We start from the raw sequence: 19,008 nt of genomic DNA, 5'->3' as shown, positions 1-19,008 counted from the left end.
TCTCTCTCTCTCTCTCTCTCTCTCTCTCTTTCTCTCTCTCTCTCATTAATGCTCATGTAATTGAATAGTTTTGACTTAGAGGCAGCTTTGTCAGTCCCTAACTGAACATACCCATCAAACCAACATAGCCATTGTTACTAAACCACATCTCACCCTCATCTAATTCATCCCATTGCCCTGGGATCCTATCTTGCTATAGATAGAACTCCAGAAAGCCTCCAGTGTGCCCCTTCAAAACTATACAGAAAACTGTAAGTTTTCATGCAAGTAGTAAAGATTACCTGATGTTCTATCTGGAACTCATGAATGCCCTTTTCAAATCATCACTGAAATTTAATAGTAGAATATGGCAACTTCTCAAAACCTACCTAACAGGAGTGCAGAGCCAGTACTATGCTCTTCCACAATAAGTGAATGTATCAAAATTTTTATTTAATGAGAAAATCTTAGTGTTTATGCCTACTTGATTTGTCCTAATTTTGGGGGGAGGTGGGTACTGGATATTGAACTCAGAGGCACTTGGCCACTGAGCCACATCCCCAGCTCTATTTTATTTAGAGACAGGGTCTCAATGAGTTGCTTAGTACCTGGCTTCTACTGAGGCTGGCTTTGAACTCACAGTCCTCCTCCTTCAGCCTCCAGAGCTGCTGGGATTACAAGTGTGTGCCATTACTTGTAGCCCAAATTTTTACATGTAGATGAAGAAAAAATTAAACATCTTCATTTTTTTCATAGATTATATTTACATTAAATTAGAACTATTCTTTTATGCCTATTTGCTTGACTCATTAAAGTCAAATCCTTGGTTTTTCCCTACCCCACCTGCTGCCAGAACACCAGGACATTTGCCAATGTTGGCAGTGGCACTTAGTGGGTGCAGACTAGAGATGTTCTCAAATGTCCTAAAGTACACAAAAGAGCCTCCATAATAATAACCCAGTGCAAAAATATCAGTGTTTGTCTTCTTACTCATATTTTGTAAACATGAAGTTGATAACACTAATATCAGTAAGTATAGATTGCTTTGGCACTTAAATCCTGAATAATTGATTGATAAATAATTGATCCTACACCAACCTAGCCTTTGGGACAAAAGTTATAACTTGCTACAAAATGTTTAATTGCCGTTTTTCATTCTTTCCATACATGCTATAAAATAAAATACATATTCTAAAAGCCACTGAGTATTTCTCAAGAGAGAAATGTGGTTTATATAGATAGTGCTGTAAAAACATGCTATGCCATAGATCCAATAAAGTAAGAAAATCAAACATTTTATCTGGAAGTCATTCACCAAATAACTATTTTTATATAGTAATTATGAGAAAGTGAGTTTTTTGGTTCATGTTTTGATTGATGTAGCTAGTGATTTTCAGAACAAGTAAGTGCAAAATTAAACAGTAAATATTTGAAATTTTTTCATTCTAAGAACAGAAAACTTTCTTTGTGCCAAAAATATCCCATACCAATTGGAGAGAAAGAAAATAGTTCCTTGAATGGTGGTCTTCCTCACCCTCTTTCCGATCATGGTTAGTAATTTACCATCTGGTCTGAAGTCCATTCCACCAAATTACCACTCTGGAAAGCTATTACAGTTTACAAAAGTGAGCACATGATGATAAAATGTGGAAACATAGATTCTTAATGGAAAGGATAAATGAAACCAGAAAAATGGAGTGAGGAATGGTTCAGAGACCCAAGACATGTTTATTTCATACTATAGAGAGATTGCAAAAAATAATCCAGAAGAATGGGAAACAGGAATTGACTTGCCGGTTCTGTACTGGTTTGTTTTAATATGGGAATGAGAATGTCTCAGAAAAGAAGGAAAGAAAGCTCTCCTTGCAGGAAGGGCATAGAGAAAGAGTTTGAAATCAGAAAAGACAAACCTATGCAAAAGCAACTTATACTACACTGCACATACTAGGTGTTGAGTTAGTGAAGTAGACTCACAGTATTTTTGAAAACCTGAAACCCCCAAAATATAATGCACTGTGGATTGCCCCTAACAGTTGGCAATAAAAAGGAATTCTTAAAACTTCAGTGCTTATAAGATTCAGGCAGATCTCTTGTGCTCCTTAGAAGATAGTATAATAAAGTAGTGAAGGATTGATATCTTTAAAGATGGCCCATGATCTGCTGAGGTTGATCTCATCTAAATTGTTTCTAAAATGTTCTATCATTGTTGCCATGATAATAAAAGTTTTTGCCAGTGACTTTGTAAGTATTAAGATCTAAGTAAAGGGAATCACTTCTATCAGAAGGTGAAGTGCAATGCTCATCTTTAAGGAGCCATCTTGGAAATTAGAGCAGAGGCAGGGGAGTTAGATTTCTGGGGGAATTAGATAGCATTCCAGGAGAATGTCTCAAACACCTACAAGAAGTAGACTGACCATGACAGTGTGATGAAGAGAAAATCTTGCTTGATCTACTTCCTCTGTGTGCAAGTTAGACATGGCTGACTGTGGAGGTATAGGGAGGTGCTCTCTGGTCTCCTTCAGATCTTTCATTCTGATATTTACCTCATCAAGTAGCCCAAAGACCAGTTGTTTCATGGTATCTACAAGGAATTTGAAGTTTTTAGCTAGCATGGTTCTAAGAGATCTATCACGTCTGAAATACAGTTCTTAGAAACTCCAGGAGGCACTTCGAGAAGATTCCCCCTCATTTGGACAGTGCTCAGAAACCCTCTGAATCCACTATTTTTGGTACCAGGGATTGAACTCAGGGGCAATCAGCCACTGAGCCCCATCCCCAGCCCTATTTTTTGTATTGTATTTAGAGACAGAGTCTCACTGAGTTGCTTAGAGCCTTGTTTTTACAGAGGCTGGCCTTGAACTTGCCTCAGCCTCCTGAGCCACTGGGATTACACATGTGCGCCACATGCCTGGCTGAATCCACTTCTTTAACTCATGCTACCCAAGTCTGTTTTCTTGTCATCAAATTCCTCATTCTTTTTCCAGTTTCCCTTATCTCAGACTTTAGTTTCCCTAACTTGCTTCTCCCATTTCTCTTACCTCTCTAACAAAACTCCAAAATATAACTCCCTTTTATTTGGCATGTCTATGCTGTTAGAAGGTTTACCTCCACAGATCTTAGGCTGTGACCAGGGAGTCTATACTTCTCTGTTGTTTATGAATTTGGGGTCAGGGTGGGAGGTTGAGTTAGGGGAGAACCTTTTCTTCTGTGAGATATGGGCAAGGGATAGTAAATACACAACAGCCGCACAGAAAGGCCTAAGTAGCTGAACAGATTGAATCTGAACTAGATCTCCAACAAGTCAGACCACACTTGGATCATACAGAAATGCCCATGTAGTCTTATTCTGAGTGGGAAGAAGAGTAATCAGAGCAGAGCCTGAACCAAACTAATGTGGAATCATGTTCAAGATAATGAGAATATCTAAGAGCTTTATATATATATAAAATTTGAATTGTGGTCTTGAATTTCTTCTTCAGTTCACCTGATTCAGAGTGTTTGCTTTTAGAGGAGACAAGCTGGCAACACAGATATTGCTATTTCCTTGGCAAAGGTATAGATAGTAAAAAGTCCTCCCTGAACTTTCCACATATTTGTGGGGTTCAGATTTTCCAATGTCGCCTTCAGTATTTATGACACATATGTTTACACAATCAAATATTTATGAAAGAAATGGTCATGTTCTTTGTTGATTTGCTTAGCTTTTCATGTGGATTCCGGAAGGAAGGGTAAGAACATTGACATAGGAACAAGGCTAGACTCATAATCACTTGTCACAGAGATAGGCTGAAACCCAAGGTAGAAGCTCCTGACAGAAGAGTGAGGGCCCTGATTTCCAACAGCCTCATGACATGCTTAAGAGCTGTTTTTCTTGATACATGATTGCTATGGAAAGTATATTAATATCCATTTTCATTCCTCTGGGAGAGCTAAAGTAGGTATAAACTCTGTTTAATAAAGAATGTGGGAGGCACTTTCTGGAATATCCATAAAAATATCCAATAGGTCCATCTGCCTTAGTCTTTTAAAAGTCAAATACATTGACACTCCTTTATAATATCGATGCTGGAGGGTGAGGAGGCTAGACTCTTTTTCAGGCTCTTTTATGTTTTTTTTTTTTTTCCTATTATACAGGGCAAGTTTTGCTTTGGGGATAGAGCTATAAATTTTTGATAATGGACCTCATCTCTATATTTTAAAAAGTTAGAGAACATTTCAGCAGATACAGTTTTGGTTTAATTCCAAATGAAGACTTAAAAGTTTATGAAAACAAGTCTAACTTTATTGATATTATAAAAGCACCCTGGAAATCAAGGCCATGCTAAAATTTTTTTTGTCCTCTGAAAATAACCCATGAAATTCAGTAGTCCAAGCAGGGCATTGTGTATTTTGGTTAATCTAGGATACTGCCTAGAGAAATTGGTAGCAGTTATGCAGTAAAATGAAAACATTGCTTACATGAACGGAGGTGTCAATCAGGTATGATTTTCTGGATACCAACACAGATCCCCATGTGACCAGTAAGACTAAAAGCACACTTTCAGGCAAGCCCGAGTTTGATTCCCACTACTTGTCCTGGGTGATCCTGGGCAGTTTCCTACCTTTCCTATGCCCCAGCCTCTCCGTCTGTAAACGGGGCAATAACTTGCACTTGTTTTATGAAGTGGTGGCCATCAATTGAAGTAGCACACATGGTCGTAGTCCCAGTACAGTGCTTGCTTGGCACTGTGTACATGGTCTTGTAAATGGTGGTTATTCATAGATTTTAAAAAATGCAAAATAAGGAAAAGTCCGTGAGCTCAAATAGGCATTTGCATATTAAGCATTAATTTCTTTAAAATGCTCAAAGTGAAGCTGCAACCCTAAAAAAGATTTGCATGCAAATATAATTGGGGAAAACAGCAAATGAAGGATAAGGAAAATTAATAAGGACATTCTGTTTATATGTGTTTTGAGTGATTATCTGTTATATCTCATTAAATCATGAAAGCAGCAGAAACATGAAAAATCGTTTGAGAATAGGATTCCATCTTCCTGGAATATTCCGACTACCAAGAACACACAATAACTCCAAATGGGAACTTATTCACAATTCAGTAATTCTAATCACTTTAATTACAAAGAAACGTTCTTTTTTGGTACCCTGATTGTGATTTCCCCATGGCCCAAATGATCTTATGATTTCCCAGAGAATCTTTATAAAATGAGTTACAATGAGCTGTATGAGGTTAGCTAAAGGACCAGAGTTTATGGGAGCTCTGGTGAGTGTCACTAACAGTCTGTGTGTCCTGTGTACTGACCCGGTGGATGACTTGTATGAAATATCACTTAGATTCATCGGTTTTGCCAGTTAACTGTGCTTGAATGGGAGTGATATGAAGGTACTAATGACCTTCCAAATGCTCTAAAAAAACCATTTACAATAGTAATCCTAAAAATGTACCAGTAATATGCTTTTAATATTATAATAATACATACTAAAAGTATGCTAATAATTTTTTGAGCACTAATGTGTCTGGCACTGTCCCTAACAGTTCCTCTTAGATCATCACTGTACCACTTTCCTTAGATACTTCTGTCATTCTCCTGTGCAGATGAGGAAACTGAGACACTGAAAGTTGAAATGGCTTTGCTCTCGTCCTGTCTAGTGCAGCCTACTATGCAAAGCGAGGCAGTCTGACTCAGAATCTGACCCTTGTAACCATTTGGCTAACCTGCCTCCCAGTAAGCTTGAGGCACAGCCTTTGCCTGACCCAAGGGTCTCAAGTCACACTAGCCCAGTCAATGCTCTGAAGAGTCCTTAGGAACAAGCAACCAGACATCTGTGTCCCCTTTGTTTCACCCTTTAGTTCCCAGACTTAGTGGATCACAGGTTCTTTTCCTTCAGAATCTGTAGAAACATTTGTAGAACACATTGTGAGAAAGATTGTCCTAAAACACGAATAAGATTTATAAAACTATGCTTTCTACTTACATTATCTTATTCATCTTGGGCATGGCTATAAGAATCAGGGACTTTTATGGCTGGCATATAAACTGTTAAAATCCTCCTTAACCTTCTCTTGCTGCAGAGAGTTTCCCTAACTTAAAAATGCCCCCACAGTAGTGTAGTGAATGTGTTGAGTGCGAGCTGTGGTCTAGCACTGATGCTGTGCGTCTCGCATCCTTTCATCCTGAGAGGGACAGATCGATCGGCAGCATTCCCTCGTCCTGGGTGAGAAGAGCCAGGCACACCATTAATGGGTGGAGAAAGAGGGATTTGAATTCTGTGTGAATCTCAAACACATACTTTTAACCCCTGTGTGTCATGAAAGTAAAGTAACAGGACACCAGACCCAAATTGAACAGTGTTCTCAGGAAATTAAAATGGAAGAGAGACCACCAGCCATTGAGTGCATAGAAGGTCTCTTATCCCAGGACTGTAGGGGGGCAAGGGGTGGAGAGGGGAGTGGAAGGGAGGTGGGGGGGGGGAGAGAGAGAGAGAGAGAGAGAGAGAGAGAGAGAGAGAGAGAGAGAGATTGATTGATTACAGGCTTCTTAGTTTGAAGTACTTAAATATTATCCCATAGAAACCTCCTTATACCCAATGTAGTCAACAAACATCGAAGTACTAGGAAGCATAGAACTCAGGGAATCTTCTAGACCTCATGGTTCACTATTAATTAAATGGGTACTTGCAGGCTAATTTTAGAACCTAACAACCACAGTTAGTATTTTCTTTTCTTTCTTTCTTTTCTTTCTTCTATTTTTTTGTTTATTTTCATGTGGTGCTGAGGATCAAACCCAGTGCCTCACGCATGCTAGGCAAGCGCTCTACCACTGAGTTACAGCCCCAGCCCCTAGTATTTTCTTGATGAGAAAATAAAAGCCAAGTTCCTGAGAGTCTATTTAAGAATAAATATTAAATGTATGACTCGCTCCTAGTGGTTGCTACTTGCCTTGATTTTAATGGAGAAATTATCAGCAAAAAAGCATATATCTGTTACCATACAAATGATTAAATTTTAATACATACACATGGATGTGTTATCTATAGTTTTTGTTTTTTTATGATTTTTTTTCAGATTCTGAGTCTCCAAACTTGTAGAGATTATGAAGTTGCTTATGAATGTGATGAGTGAAGAAGAAAGTCAATTTACACAGGAACATAATCCTATTCCTTACTTTAAAGCAGCTTCATGATTTATACAACTTATGTTTATAACTCTGGTTCTTCTAATGCAGGTTTTAAAATTAATTTTTCATGAGTGATACTAGATGGAGATCTGTCAAGAGTTCCATATTTTCACTTGTGCTTTATGAAAAGCAATGAGGAAGAAAGGAGATGTTATTTGTGTTTAAAAATATATTAGCTCACTTCTGAATTTAATATTCACATGAGGAAATCAGGCATACTCACCAAATGCTGCTGATAAGTTGCAGGAAGTGTTAGCAGGGACATTTATTAGCAGCCTGTAAAATCCTGTGAAATACCTCAGGGGCGGCTCAGTGTTTTGATGGATTGCCGTCTCTCAGTGGCGGGGAGGAGTCGGACACACCCATGCTGGCTGTAATTTTAGAGCAGCTTTTCCCCTGGCAAACCCTATTTCATTTGAGGGAATGTCTGCTTAGGAGGAGGGTCACAGTGGGGGGCATACATGAGCCACAGCAGATCTTAGGATGGTTCATTAAATTCCTGAGTCTTTAGAAATTTGAGTCCAACTAATTGAAATGGGGACAGGGAAGTCAGATTTGTCACTTAGAGACAGGGTTTCTGCTCACCTCCCAGCTGGATGATGTCTTCTCTCAGGCCTTCATTTCTTTATGCTCTGTCCCACAGAGTCCTCAAATGCCACCTTGCTGACCAATGCAGAAAAGATTGCCACCATCACCACCACACACACCCCTTCTCAGCAGGGGGCCCAGGAGACAAGGTCAGCTGAGACTTTGGTTCCTTTTGTTACTTTAAAGGGGAAAAAGGGACCTGTCCTCTCGTCATGATGAGGCATGTTTTCCGTCCTTTTCTCTGTCTCACCCTGCATTGCTGTTATATTTATTTCTCTCACTTTGGCAGGAACACCGCCAAACCAAAGCCGGAATCTCAGTTCGAGTTCAAAGCTCCCCAGGCTACCCAGGTGAGAGTCCTTTCCCATTTTTTTTTTTGTTTCTTTTTTTTTTGCTCATTTCCTTCCAACTTTCTGAAGCTGTTTTTACAAGATATTTTTTGAAGGGCATCCTTAATTTAAAATACACAGCCTTTTGTGCAGGGATTTTCCACATATATACTCATATTTGCTTTTATTTTACTACCTTTGAAAAATATTCCTAGATATGCTTTGGTAGGGAGAGAAAAAAATAAGACCAAAATACTGAAAAGCTGTCACAAGGATCAGTGGTCAGAGAAAAGGCAAAGCATCTGTTTGCAAATAACTGTTTGCAAAATCATAGTTCTTCAAGAAAATCTTTTTGTTGTTGTTTTTTTAAAGTGGTTTTGGGGACTGTGGATTTCAGGTGAGAGCCAGGACACCTGCCTCTCAAGATGGTTAGCAAGTGAAACAAATCTGGGAACCACTGGGTGATGCCAAGATAAATAGGTTTCTGCTGGCCTCTGTGGACCCTTCAGTAGTCCACTTGTGATCTTGCCCAAACAGAATGGGAACCACTCCTCAGACTGCAGAGGTTGGCGTAGACACAGTGCTAATCGTAAACTCTAATACTTCTCAGGCCAGGCTCAAGGAAGCTGAACATCCAGCCACAAATGGATGGTATCATGTGATGAAGAAGCTTCCTGCCCCAAATGCAGATTGCAACCTTCCTAGTTGAATTTTAATATGTGCATAGGTATAAGCATGATCCTAAGTGTTTCAAATTCTGGATTTCCAACTTCTGATATTAATGAAGATTAATGAGGATGACGAATAAGCACTTAAGAGTCACCAAGAGAGGATTAGAGACTATGCCTTTCGGCCAAATCAACATGACATGGAATGTTTGGGAAGACATGAGAGAAACATGTGTGGATAGCAGTTCTACCTGAGTGACTGCATTTAATTTCTTTAAATAGGAGCAAGATTTTTACACTGTGGAACTGGAAAGAGGAGCCAAGGGATTTGGCTTTAGTCTTCGAGGGGGTCGAGAATATAACATGGACCTCTATGTTCTGCGCTTAGCAGAGGATGGTCCTGCAGAAAGATGTGGAAAGATGAGGGTAAGTAGGGAAAGGAGGCTGGAGTAGATGTGAGGAAGCATCTGTAGTGACTTAACGTTTTTACTGTTGTTGTTGTTGTTTGTTTTTAGATATTCATGACAATAGGGTGTATTTCGACATGTTATACATACATAGAATTCAACCCATTACAATTTTGATTCCATTCTTGTGGCTGAACATGATGTGGAGTTTCACTGGCCATATATTCATATATGTGCATAAGAAAATTATGTACGATTCATTGTCTTTCCTGTTCCCATTCCCCCTCCATCTAATTCAATAAACTTCTATACTTCCCCTCCACCCTCCCTTATGATGGGTAAGCGTCCGCACATCAGAGAGAACATTCAACCTTTGGTTTGGGGGGACTGATTTATTTCACTTAGTATGATAGTCTCCAGTTTCCATCCATTTACCAGCAAATGTCATGAACTCACTCTTCTTTATGGCTGAGTAATATCCCATGGTGCATATGTACCACATTTTCTTTATCCATTCATCCATAGAAGGACACCTAGGTTGTTTCTGTAGCTTGGCTATTGTGAGTTGAGCTCCACTACACATTCATGTGGCTATGTCACTGTAGTATGCTGATTTTAAGTCCTTTGGATATATGAACAAGGAGTGGGATAACTTGGTCAAATGGTGGTTCCATTCAAAGTTTTCTGAGGAATCTCCATACAAATTTCCAGAGTGGTTGCACCAATTTGCAGTCCCACCAGCAATGTATGAGTGAACCTTTCCCCAAATCCTTGCCAACATTTATTGATAACTGCCATTCTGACTAGAGTGAGATGGAATCTCAGAGTAGTTTCAATTTGCATTCCTCTAATTGTTAGAGATGTTAAACATTTTTTCGTATCTGTGTTGACCATTTATATTTCTTTCTTTTTTATGACTCTCTATGTTCTATTCCTACCATGGCAGATTGGTGATGAAATTCTAGAGATCAATGGCGAGACCACCAAAAACATGAAGCATTCTCGGGCCATTGAACTGATTAAGAATGGTGGCCGCAGAGTTCGTCTGTTTCTGAGGCGGGGAGACGGCTCGGTCCCGGAATATGGTGGGTCAAACTATGAAAACATTCCTTCCTTCCCTGGCATGACTCCATGACTCTGTCTCCAGAACGGCAGCAGGAAAGTCCTTTCTGTCTCCCCATTCACCAGTGTCTTACAGCCTCTCGCACCATGTGATTATTTGCTTCGCTTGTTCTGAAATCTCTCCACATTTCATCTTTTTGCTTGCTTCTGTGGACTGGGGCAAGGCCTAGGACAAGATCTTTAGAGCCCCCTTTCTGATAATCAGAGAGAACATTTTGTCTAGTCCGACCAAGAGCGAAGGAATGTTTGTTTGAACTGTGCCAAACTGTTTCTCAGATCCAATTGTTAGCACAAAATGACTCTATACTCCTTTTAAGAAGCAGGAAAGCAGGTTTCCTGAGTGATATGATGAGGCACAAATATATATATATATATTTTTTTCTTTTTTTCGGTTACTTGATGTCTTTATTTAAGAGGCGTGAAATTTCAAGATGATTTGGGGGCTTTGCTCACCTCCTAGATGCTCTGCGTCCAAAAATTCTCCATCCCTCCACTGGTCTCTGACCCCAAATCAGACCACCTGAGCCCACTACTGTCAAACGAACAAAAACTGTTGACATACTAGCCATATGTTTTTAAGTGATGAAGGACGAAATAGATTCCCAGTGCTCATCATGAGGGAAACATGTTACTATACCTTTCCTATGAGGAAAGCCAGGTTATACGTAGAGTTCCTTTGTCATATCTTTAGACATGATTTGAGTAGACGGCAATGATCTTTACCTAGCTTAGTGTTCTGATGGCAAAATATTGTATATTGTAATAATTCTGTCCTATTTATTTGAGATTCTTGTTTAAAATTTTAAAAAAAGAGAAAAAAAAAAAGCTATGCCCTAGATGTAGGGCTTTTTTTTCCCAACCAAAGGTCTACAAAAGTTTCTATAGAAACTGTAATCGAATGATCCCCATATACATTGGTCCCCTTTATTAGGGATTTATCTGTTATCACCCTCTTTTCTGAAAGTCACTCTGCACAATTCCCAGTTGCATTTTTGGACTTCCTTGATGAGATCCTTCATTCAGATGTAGCTCAAGGAGGGGAACAGCTCCCATGCAGGCAGCCTCCCCTGGTGTTGGACATGGGTACAGGTGCACAATATGAGGGATCCCAGGGAATGGGGGAGGGTGGGTTTCAGACAAGGCCCCTTTAGGCCCGGCCAACCACAGGGGAAGTTCATGACGACATTCAGATGACATGGCTGCGTACTGTACTAAACTTCTGACTGTTAGGTGTATTGATGCCACTGAAGCTGTGTAACATTGTCTTCCTTTTCTGTCTTCCCTATGCCTTCTGTCGGATGTGATATTTCATTTGAGAGTCATCGTCAGTAACCTGTGTACCTTCTCCAAACCTATGTCTGTTGCACTGAGGATGAAAATCCAACACTAACAAATGTTCTTTGGGCTAAAAAATAATGATAATAATAATAATAAAGATCATTTAAATACATGGTTTTCCAAAAAGGGTTGAATATTGCCAGGGTTGTGCTGCTGTAATGTTTCCATGCGTCATTTGGACTAAACCTCTCTAATTCTATTGATTAGAGTCACAAATGGGTTATAATATGTTAAGTTCCAATATTTTTCTGACTTGATTGGAACCTGCTTCTCTGTGAGGCTATTTTTGTAATGAGTTTTTGTACTTAATTTAACTGCCGCGGTCTGGGGGGGGGGGTTGGGGAGGGACTTTGTTCTTTTGTTGTTTATTGTTAATGCTCTCCTATGCCAGCCTGTCATTGTTCCAGTTGTTTGAAAAAAAAAAAACAAAAACAAAACAAAAGGATGCATTCATTGTCTGGGTTCTCAAGTCATCTGATGGCTGTCTAAAGACGTACGTCATGTTCCAATTGCGGTCTCTGCAGCCTTATTTGAGTGTTGCCTTAGACTGTCTGACTGGACAAATAAACTCTCTTTGCCCTATGTTAACAAATGCAGATTTTTTTCTTTCCTCCTTGTTATAGGGAATCTAAATGTTCAACTTTTTCTCTTTCTCTCTTTCTCTTTCTCTCTCTGACTGTTCTTGGTGCTGGGCCCTCCCTTCTACAGCGATGATACCTCCTAATATCGCTGCATGTATGAGAAATGAAAAGCTCGGGGAGGCTTGCTTCTACCTTATGGGCCATAATCAAACTACGGTTTGTAGCTCAATCAATACTAGGTGTTTCTGTGCTGTGGCCTAATTTCCTCATTGCTTCTGCTTAGCTCTATTTTGATATGTTTGGCAATTCATTCTGAGCACCCTGCGTTCTTGGAATTGTAAGTACACCGCTGACCCCTGTTGAAGTGTTGCTCTCCCTTGTCTTGAAAGTAGGCATAATAAGATTTCAAGGTTAGATTTAGAATAGTGATCTGAGGACCTTCCCTTACCCAAATGTCAGATGACTTTTGTCTTCGTTCTGATAGTTCACCCAGCCTTTAGAAAGAATGATCCTTATACCACAGAGCTCTCACCCAGATAGATAGGGCTTTGCCAGATGGGAAGAGATTCCCCCATTCTTCAGGTATCTCTGGCATTCTACAGCCTAGGGGCCAAATCCTGACCACAGCCTGTGTCTGTAAGTAAGATTTACTGATGCATAGCCACACACCCATTTCTGTTTTGTGTTGCCTGTGCTTTTGCCCCACAGTGGCTGGTTTGAACAGTTGCAACAGGGACTGTGGTCCAGAATATTTACTACCTGGCCTTTTAGAAAAACTTTGCTAATCCCTGCTTTAGGTTATGTACCTGCTTTTGCTAAAAGCCATGCTGGGTGTTGGAAGATCTTTCATGAAACATATTAATTGCTGAATAGAGACCTGGCTGCCTCATGAAAGATCTTTTAAGAGCCCCAGTGATTCCCTCCTCTCTGTCACATGGATCTGCCCTCCCTACTGCAACACAATATTTTAGGCTCCTGGAATTTGTTGCATTTAGTTGCAACAAAGCATCCCTGGGCTCTCATAAATTCATGATGCTGCCCTGCTTTTAAACCTATAGACATCTTGGTGGTATAAGAAGCAGTCTATAATAGTGAGATCCATTATGCCATATTCATACATGCATATAATTTGATCACTCTCCTTCCCCAGTCATGTATAATTATAATGTAACAATTTCAAAAGGAAAAAAAAAAAAAAGGAGCAGTCCAGTGGCTCCATAGTTCCTCAATATTGTTATGACTGCTTCATATATCATACAGAAAAACTGCCTTTAAACTTAAGGATTTTGTGAGCCCTGTCTAATTGCAAATGTGTAATTAACCACCTCTTTCCCCTTCCCTTTTATCTACCAGAAAGCTCTGCATTTGAAAGATGGTTCCTTATTTTTGAATTTACACAAAAGTAGACAAAATAGTTGAATAGCACACACAAAAGTATAGTTCAGTGGCCCCTCAAGTGCATGTGACATTTGCCAATCAGCACCTGGCCATTCATTATGTTGCTGCCACAATCCCCTTTGCTCAACACCTTGGATTATTGTTTTAAAGTATAAATATTCTTTGCATATGGTAAAAATATGTGAATCCTGAGTGTGTGGTGTATTGGAGTCTTCATCTCTGTGTGCACACATTTAGATCACCACTCAGATAAGCCATAGACTACTTCTGTCCCCCAAGAAGCTTCCTATGCCCCTCCAGGTCAATGTCCTAGATTATTTTTAAGCAAATCAAAACAAGCATTCTTTAAAGGAAAGGAGATTTTCTTTCTTGGGGGCAGTGTAGGGTGGGGAAGAGGAGAAGGGTTGGTAGATGGGGAGGAGAGAGGCAGGGGATAGGTAAGGGGTTGAGGTTTTGGCACCTGTAGACAGACTACCTGGGGTGTGCCTTTAAAGACTAAAGTCATGCCTGATTTAATAAATTCTCTAACGATCTGTCTGGGGTATCAAAAAGAGCCAGATGCTGAAAGCCACAAGTACTAGTTGGTAACCCTAACTAGTTGCAGTTATACATAACGTAACCCAGACTGAGTTGGCTTTGACTCTGATGGCTTTTAACAGTTGTTTGTTGTGACTAATGAGTCGAGCACGGGAGGGAGCGGGGACTGGAACAAGCAGGTCCTCCCTACCTAACTAGGCCTCTCCTCTCTCTTCCTCGTAGACCCCAGCAGCGACCGGAACGGCCCCTCCGCCGGTGCACAAGGCTTTCCGGAAGTGAGGGCCGGACCGGAAGTGAGGGCCGGACCGTCCGGCCGCCAGCACCCATCATTGGAGTCCAGTTACCCACCCGACGTTCACAAATCATCACCACATGGGGAGAAGCGGGCACACGTGAGAGACCCAAAAGGCAGCCGAGAGTACAGCAGACAACCCAATGAACACCACACCTGGAATGGAACTTCCCGAAAACCCGACGGCGGGGCCTGCCGACCCAAGGACCGGGCGTCCGAGGGACGCCGAGACGCGCAGGCCGAGCGGATGGCGACCAACGGGCCCAAGAGGAGGTCCCCGGAGAAGCGCCGGGACGGCACGCGCAGCGCCGACACCACCCTGGAGAGGAGGGAGAAGCCCGAGAAGAGGCGGGAGGGGTCTCCCGAGCGCCGGCGGGAGCGGTCCCCCACGCGCCGAAGGGACAGCTCGCCCAGCCGCCGCCGGCGGTCCCTCGAAAGACTCCTGGATCCCAGAAGGTCCCCGGAGCGAAGGAGAGTGGCCTCGCCCGAGAGGAGGGCCAAGTCCACCGATCGGAGACGGGCCCGGTCCCCCGAGCGCCGTCGAGAGCGTTCGCTGGACAAAAGGAGCCGAGAGGACCGAGGTGGCCACCGCGAGCGGGAAGAGGCGACTCTGAAACAGGAATTGGGCAGAAGTTCCAGAAATCCCCCGGAGCAGAGGAGGCGACCTTATAAAGAATGTAGCACCGACCTCAGTATCTGAGACACGCATTCCAACCTTTACCATGTCAAAGGTTCTAAGAGGAAGGTCACAAACCTGAGATAATTTAGTTTTCTTACCTTAGGAAGCATCTCTGACACCTGGTGATCCTATGAATAGCTACAAACATTTTATGCATTTGAGATCTTCTAAGAAAAAAAATTATATATGAAAAGTCTTGTGCCTGATGTATAAAAATTAAAGAAAGTATTTTTAAATGCATACTTTTTTTGGAAATTATTTGCCAAATACTGGCCCAAAGGGATATAGATTTTGTTTCTACAGAAGGCGTAGAATTGTCAAGAATTTTTTTTTCCCTTTTTTGGGGGGCAATCTTTTTCTCTCCTGTTAAAATGGGGTGGTTGGTCATGTTTCTCTTTAAGGACGGGAAATTATTAAGTTTAATTAGTGATCGAGACTGTTATATAGTGGTGTAGTGCTATACTGTAGACAGGAGTTTTTCTTCAAAGCAAAAAGGCAAACTTCTATTTGTAAAAACTGGGGACCTCTTGGGATGGATTAGGATTGCCAATGATCCTAAAAATTAAGCAAACTGTAATGACAAGACTACTATTGCAAATGAAGGATATTTATAGCTTTTTAAACTGCGGCAGCACAAAGAAATTTTTTTTTTGTCCTTGGGTTAGAATTGATTCAAAACAGTTTGTACTCTCTCTGGCCCAGGAAGGCACAGAGACAAGAAGGTTGGCCGCCATTACCCAAACACAGCCTAAGCACAGATTGTCAGGTTCATTAGCATCTCCCCCATGGAATAAGATCTCATTTAAGGCAGTGCCATGGCAGCCTTACTCAACTACTAGAAGGAGCAGACAACCTACACCTGTGTTGTCTGGCCGGTGGTCTGATTTGAAGCTGAATATCTGATGGAATGTAGGACAGTGTGCTGGGTATGAGGGAGACATAAATATCACCACGATGAAAAGTATGGCCCCCTTTTTTGCATAGCCCATGATTGCCCTTTGCCAAATTAGGGAGGAAGGAGTGACGTTTGGTGGATGAAATTCTCTTTTGAGAATTTAAAGAAATGACAGCTGGGGCTGCTCATTCATAGAAATGCCAATTGCACTTTGAAACCATAACGTTTTTAGGTTGGTCAAAGGGGAAGCAAGGAAGTGATCCCAGTGGTTCTAGTTCTGGTTGGGAAACCTCTGCCCTCATGACCCTGTCCTTTAGTCTTTGGACAGCAGAACAAAAATAATGATTTTTCTTTTTTACAAGGCCCATTCTTCCTGAAACCCTCAGGTGGTGTGGTTGGGTCAGCTGTAGCCCCAGGATGTGGTTTAAATGGATTACTGCCTAGCTGAGCCAAAACGTTTGCTTGTACCTGTTGGACCACTACAGCAAACCGCTGCTTACAGTGCATTGTATATTTCTGTAGTACTGTTTTGCATTTTCCGTACAGACACAAAACTTTGCAAGTCAATCACTGTTGTTCCCATGGTACTGTATTGAAAAAAAAATGATTAAAAAAAAAAGACAGCCAGCCAATCATTGTGTGTACAGAGTTAAAAATTGTAATTAATAGAGCCTGTTGAAAAAAAATGTTGCCTTTTTTTCTTGTATAAAAGAGAATTTATGACAAAAATTTAGCTGTGAGGAATGTGATATGTGTTTATATTTCTGAATATGAACAAATTGATTCATGGGGATATATTTTAATGTAAACTAAATCAGGTATGTAAAGTTGTTTTAAAATGGAAGACTATATAAGTAATTCTCTAAAGCTTTAGTTGGTTTGGGATATCATCATTTCTTCCATGGTGAGCCTGCTTGTGAATTATTAAGCACTTGTTTGCATTCTCTGTTCTTCATTCATTTATTTCTTACAGTGTGCTATGGACTTAATGCTCTTTCTGTATTGATGAAAAGCAGTATGTGGGCCAATCTTTTTATAAAACACTATGCATATATAAATATTACATTGTTCATAGCTTTATTTGATTTATGGGTTTATACACAACACTAGAATGAATAGCTATAGTAGTGTGGACATTTACAAAACAAGTTCCTTTCCTGGAACAGAAACAATGTACATTCTGTAGCTAAAAAGGAGGGGAAAAGTCTGTGGATGCTATTTTTATTATCCGAGTTTTCCATGCAAAGCTTACATTGAGCTGTAGGAGGAAGACTGAGGAAGAGTACAACTGAATAATGATGTTTTTTCCGTCAATTTCCCAAGAGCCAACTTGGAGATTTTATTCCTAAGGCTGCAGTGCTAGGATTTTTCTCACTAGTTCTAGCACAACCTGAGATGTGAAATGACTGACACTCTCATTTGGGGTCCAGGGTTTTAAATAATTGAAATCAAGGTGCATTTTTGGAGTGTATCCTTAAGTTAACATCTTGACTGTCTTGCTTGTTGTAAGAGATATTTGACGTGTTAAAATCTGTGCTACCGCCCCAGCTTGTCTCAGTTCATGAGGACTTTTGGTGTGGTAATTTCACCTTAGTTCCACACATCAGATTTGCTTTGAAAATATTGTACTGTACAGGGACTATGCATTAAGCAGAAAGATTTAGTTTTCTTTGAACTACTGTAACCTTAAATTGGAAACTGATTCTTGTGAGCCTACTTTCCCTAACACCCCACTCCATGTAAATGTGTTGATGAGCGATGATGGATGAGAATTTTGTATGACTTAAACCATTTAGGAATTCCCCTCCCTCTTTTACACAGTTGATGCCTGAAAGAATGTTGGGGAGCAGAGTCAACACCCTACTTGTATTTTTTAAGTTTCTTTTGTGAAAGATTTTTTAATGCATTTTTACTGTAAAAATACATGGAAATGTATGCATTCCATAACCACTATTGTTTCTGGATTGATATCTTCCTTGTCTCCTCATTGTTTCAGATATATCAGGGTCAAATAATGAGTGGAGGGTGCCTGATTCAAACTCCCTGAAATACCATTCTGTTGAGAAAGGAGTTATGTCTTTGAGATAGAAAAGTGCTTTGCCAGTCTGGCACCGTGGTGCACGCCTGTCATATCAGCTGCTTGGGAGGCTGAGGCAGGAGTATATCTCAAGTTCAAAGCCAGCCTCAGCATAAGTGAGGCCCTAAGCAACTCAGTGAGATCCTGTCTCTAAATAAAATACCAAATAGGGCTGGGATGTGGTTCAGTGATGGAGTGTCCCTGAGTTCAATCCACAGTAAAACTGCCTCCGCCAAAAAAAGAAGTGCCTTGCTATTCAAAGTGTCATCTGTGGATCAGCTGCCTCATCGTCTCTGGAGAGTTTGTTAGAAATGTACAATCTCTAACCCCACTCCAGACCTACAGAGTCAAAATGTGCATTTGGCAAGATCCTCAGCTAACTCATATGCATATGAAAATTTGAACAGCATGGTATAGCATAGAACCTTGGCTCTAAAGCAAATTGTGCCAAGCCAAGAGCTTCATCACTTCCTGTGAGATGTTTGGGAAGGTTTCTCCACCACTTTTAGCCTCCTTTCCTCATCTTGAGAGTGGCAAATCTCGTGGAGTTGGCAAGAATAAGTGCAAAGTGTTCAGCACACCTCCGGCACTCAGATCCTCTGTAAACACTAAAACATTTTTACTGAGGGTTCTCTGTACAGCAATGAGTATTGTACTCTTTTCTTTGTCCTGGCTTGTCAATCAAAATGAAGAAATATATTTTGTCTATTAAAATGAGGAAGAAAGCCTTTTATTTTAATTTAAAATTAACAAATAGTAGGGCTCATGCTACTTCACAGGTATAATTACGCTTGCCATTGTTTTGAAATAACAAGCCAAAATTCGATGCTCTGAAAGTCAAAACCAAAATAGTCTCAGAGCAGACTTGGGGAGGTAGATATATAAGTGGAGTTAGACAAACTCCCACATCACACTAGATGAGAAAGCTAGTTCATTAGCATA

The 19,008-nt window shown here is 40.6% G+C and overlaps 1 protein-coding gene across 24 annotated transcripts in view; it reads left to right on the top strand.

Moving 5' to 3' along the window:
- Positions 1-17,940, top strand: part of Magi1 (membrane associated guanylate kinase, WW and PDZ domain containing 1) — a 595,279-nt gene extending 577,339 nt beyond the window's left edge. For 20 of the 24 annotated variants that reach the window (XM_078038623.1, XM_078038624.1, XM_078038620.1 and 17 more), the window contains 5 exons: positions 7,799-7,892; positions 8,033-8,093; positions 9,023-9,166; positions 10,094-10,232; positions 14,346-17,940. In XM_078038623.1, coding sequence (XP_077894749.1) covers positions 7,799-7,892; positions 8,033-8,093; positions 9,023-9,166; positions 10,094-10,232; positions 14,346-15,115 — 1,208 coding nt within the window. In that variant the 3' untranslated portion in view covers positions 15,116-17,940. Of the gene's footprint in view, positions 1-7,798; positions 7,893-8,032; positions 8,094-9,022; positions 9,167-10,093; positions 10,233-12,315; positions 12,405-14,345 lie in introns of all 24 variants that reach the window. The other 4 variants (XM_078038625.1, XM_078038627.1, XM_078038626.1 and 1 more) reach the window with 1 other exon arrangement.
- The last annotated feature ends 1,068 nt before the right edge of the window (positions 17,941-19,008 follow it).

The sequence above is a fragment of the Ictidomys tridecemlineatus genome, chromosome 2 (genome assembly GCF_052094955.1).
Source record: "Ictidomys tridecemlineatus isolate mIctTri1 chromosome 2, mIctTri1.hap1, whole genome shotgun sequence".
NCBI lineage: Eukaryota > Metazoa > Chordata > Mammalia > Rodentia > Sciuridae > Ictidomys > Ictidomys tridecemlineatus.
Note: the sequence above shows the minus strand (reverse complement) of the source record. Positions and strands in the feature narration are given on the sequence as shown.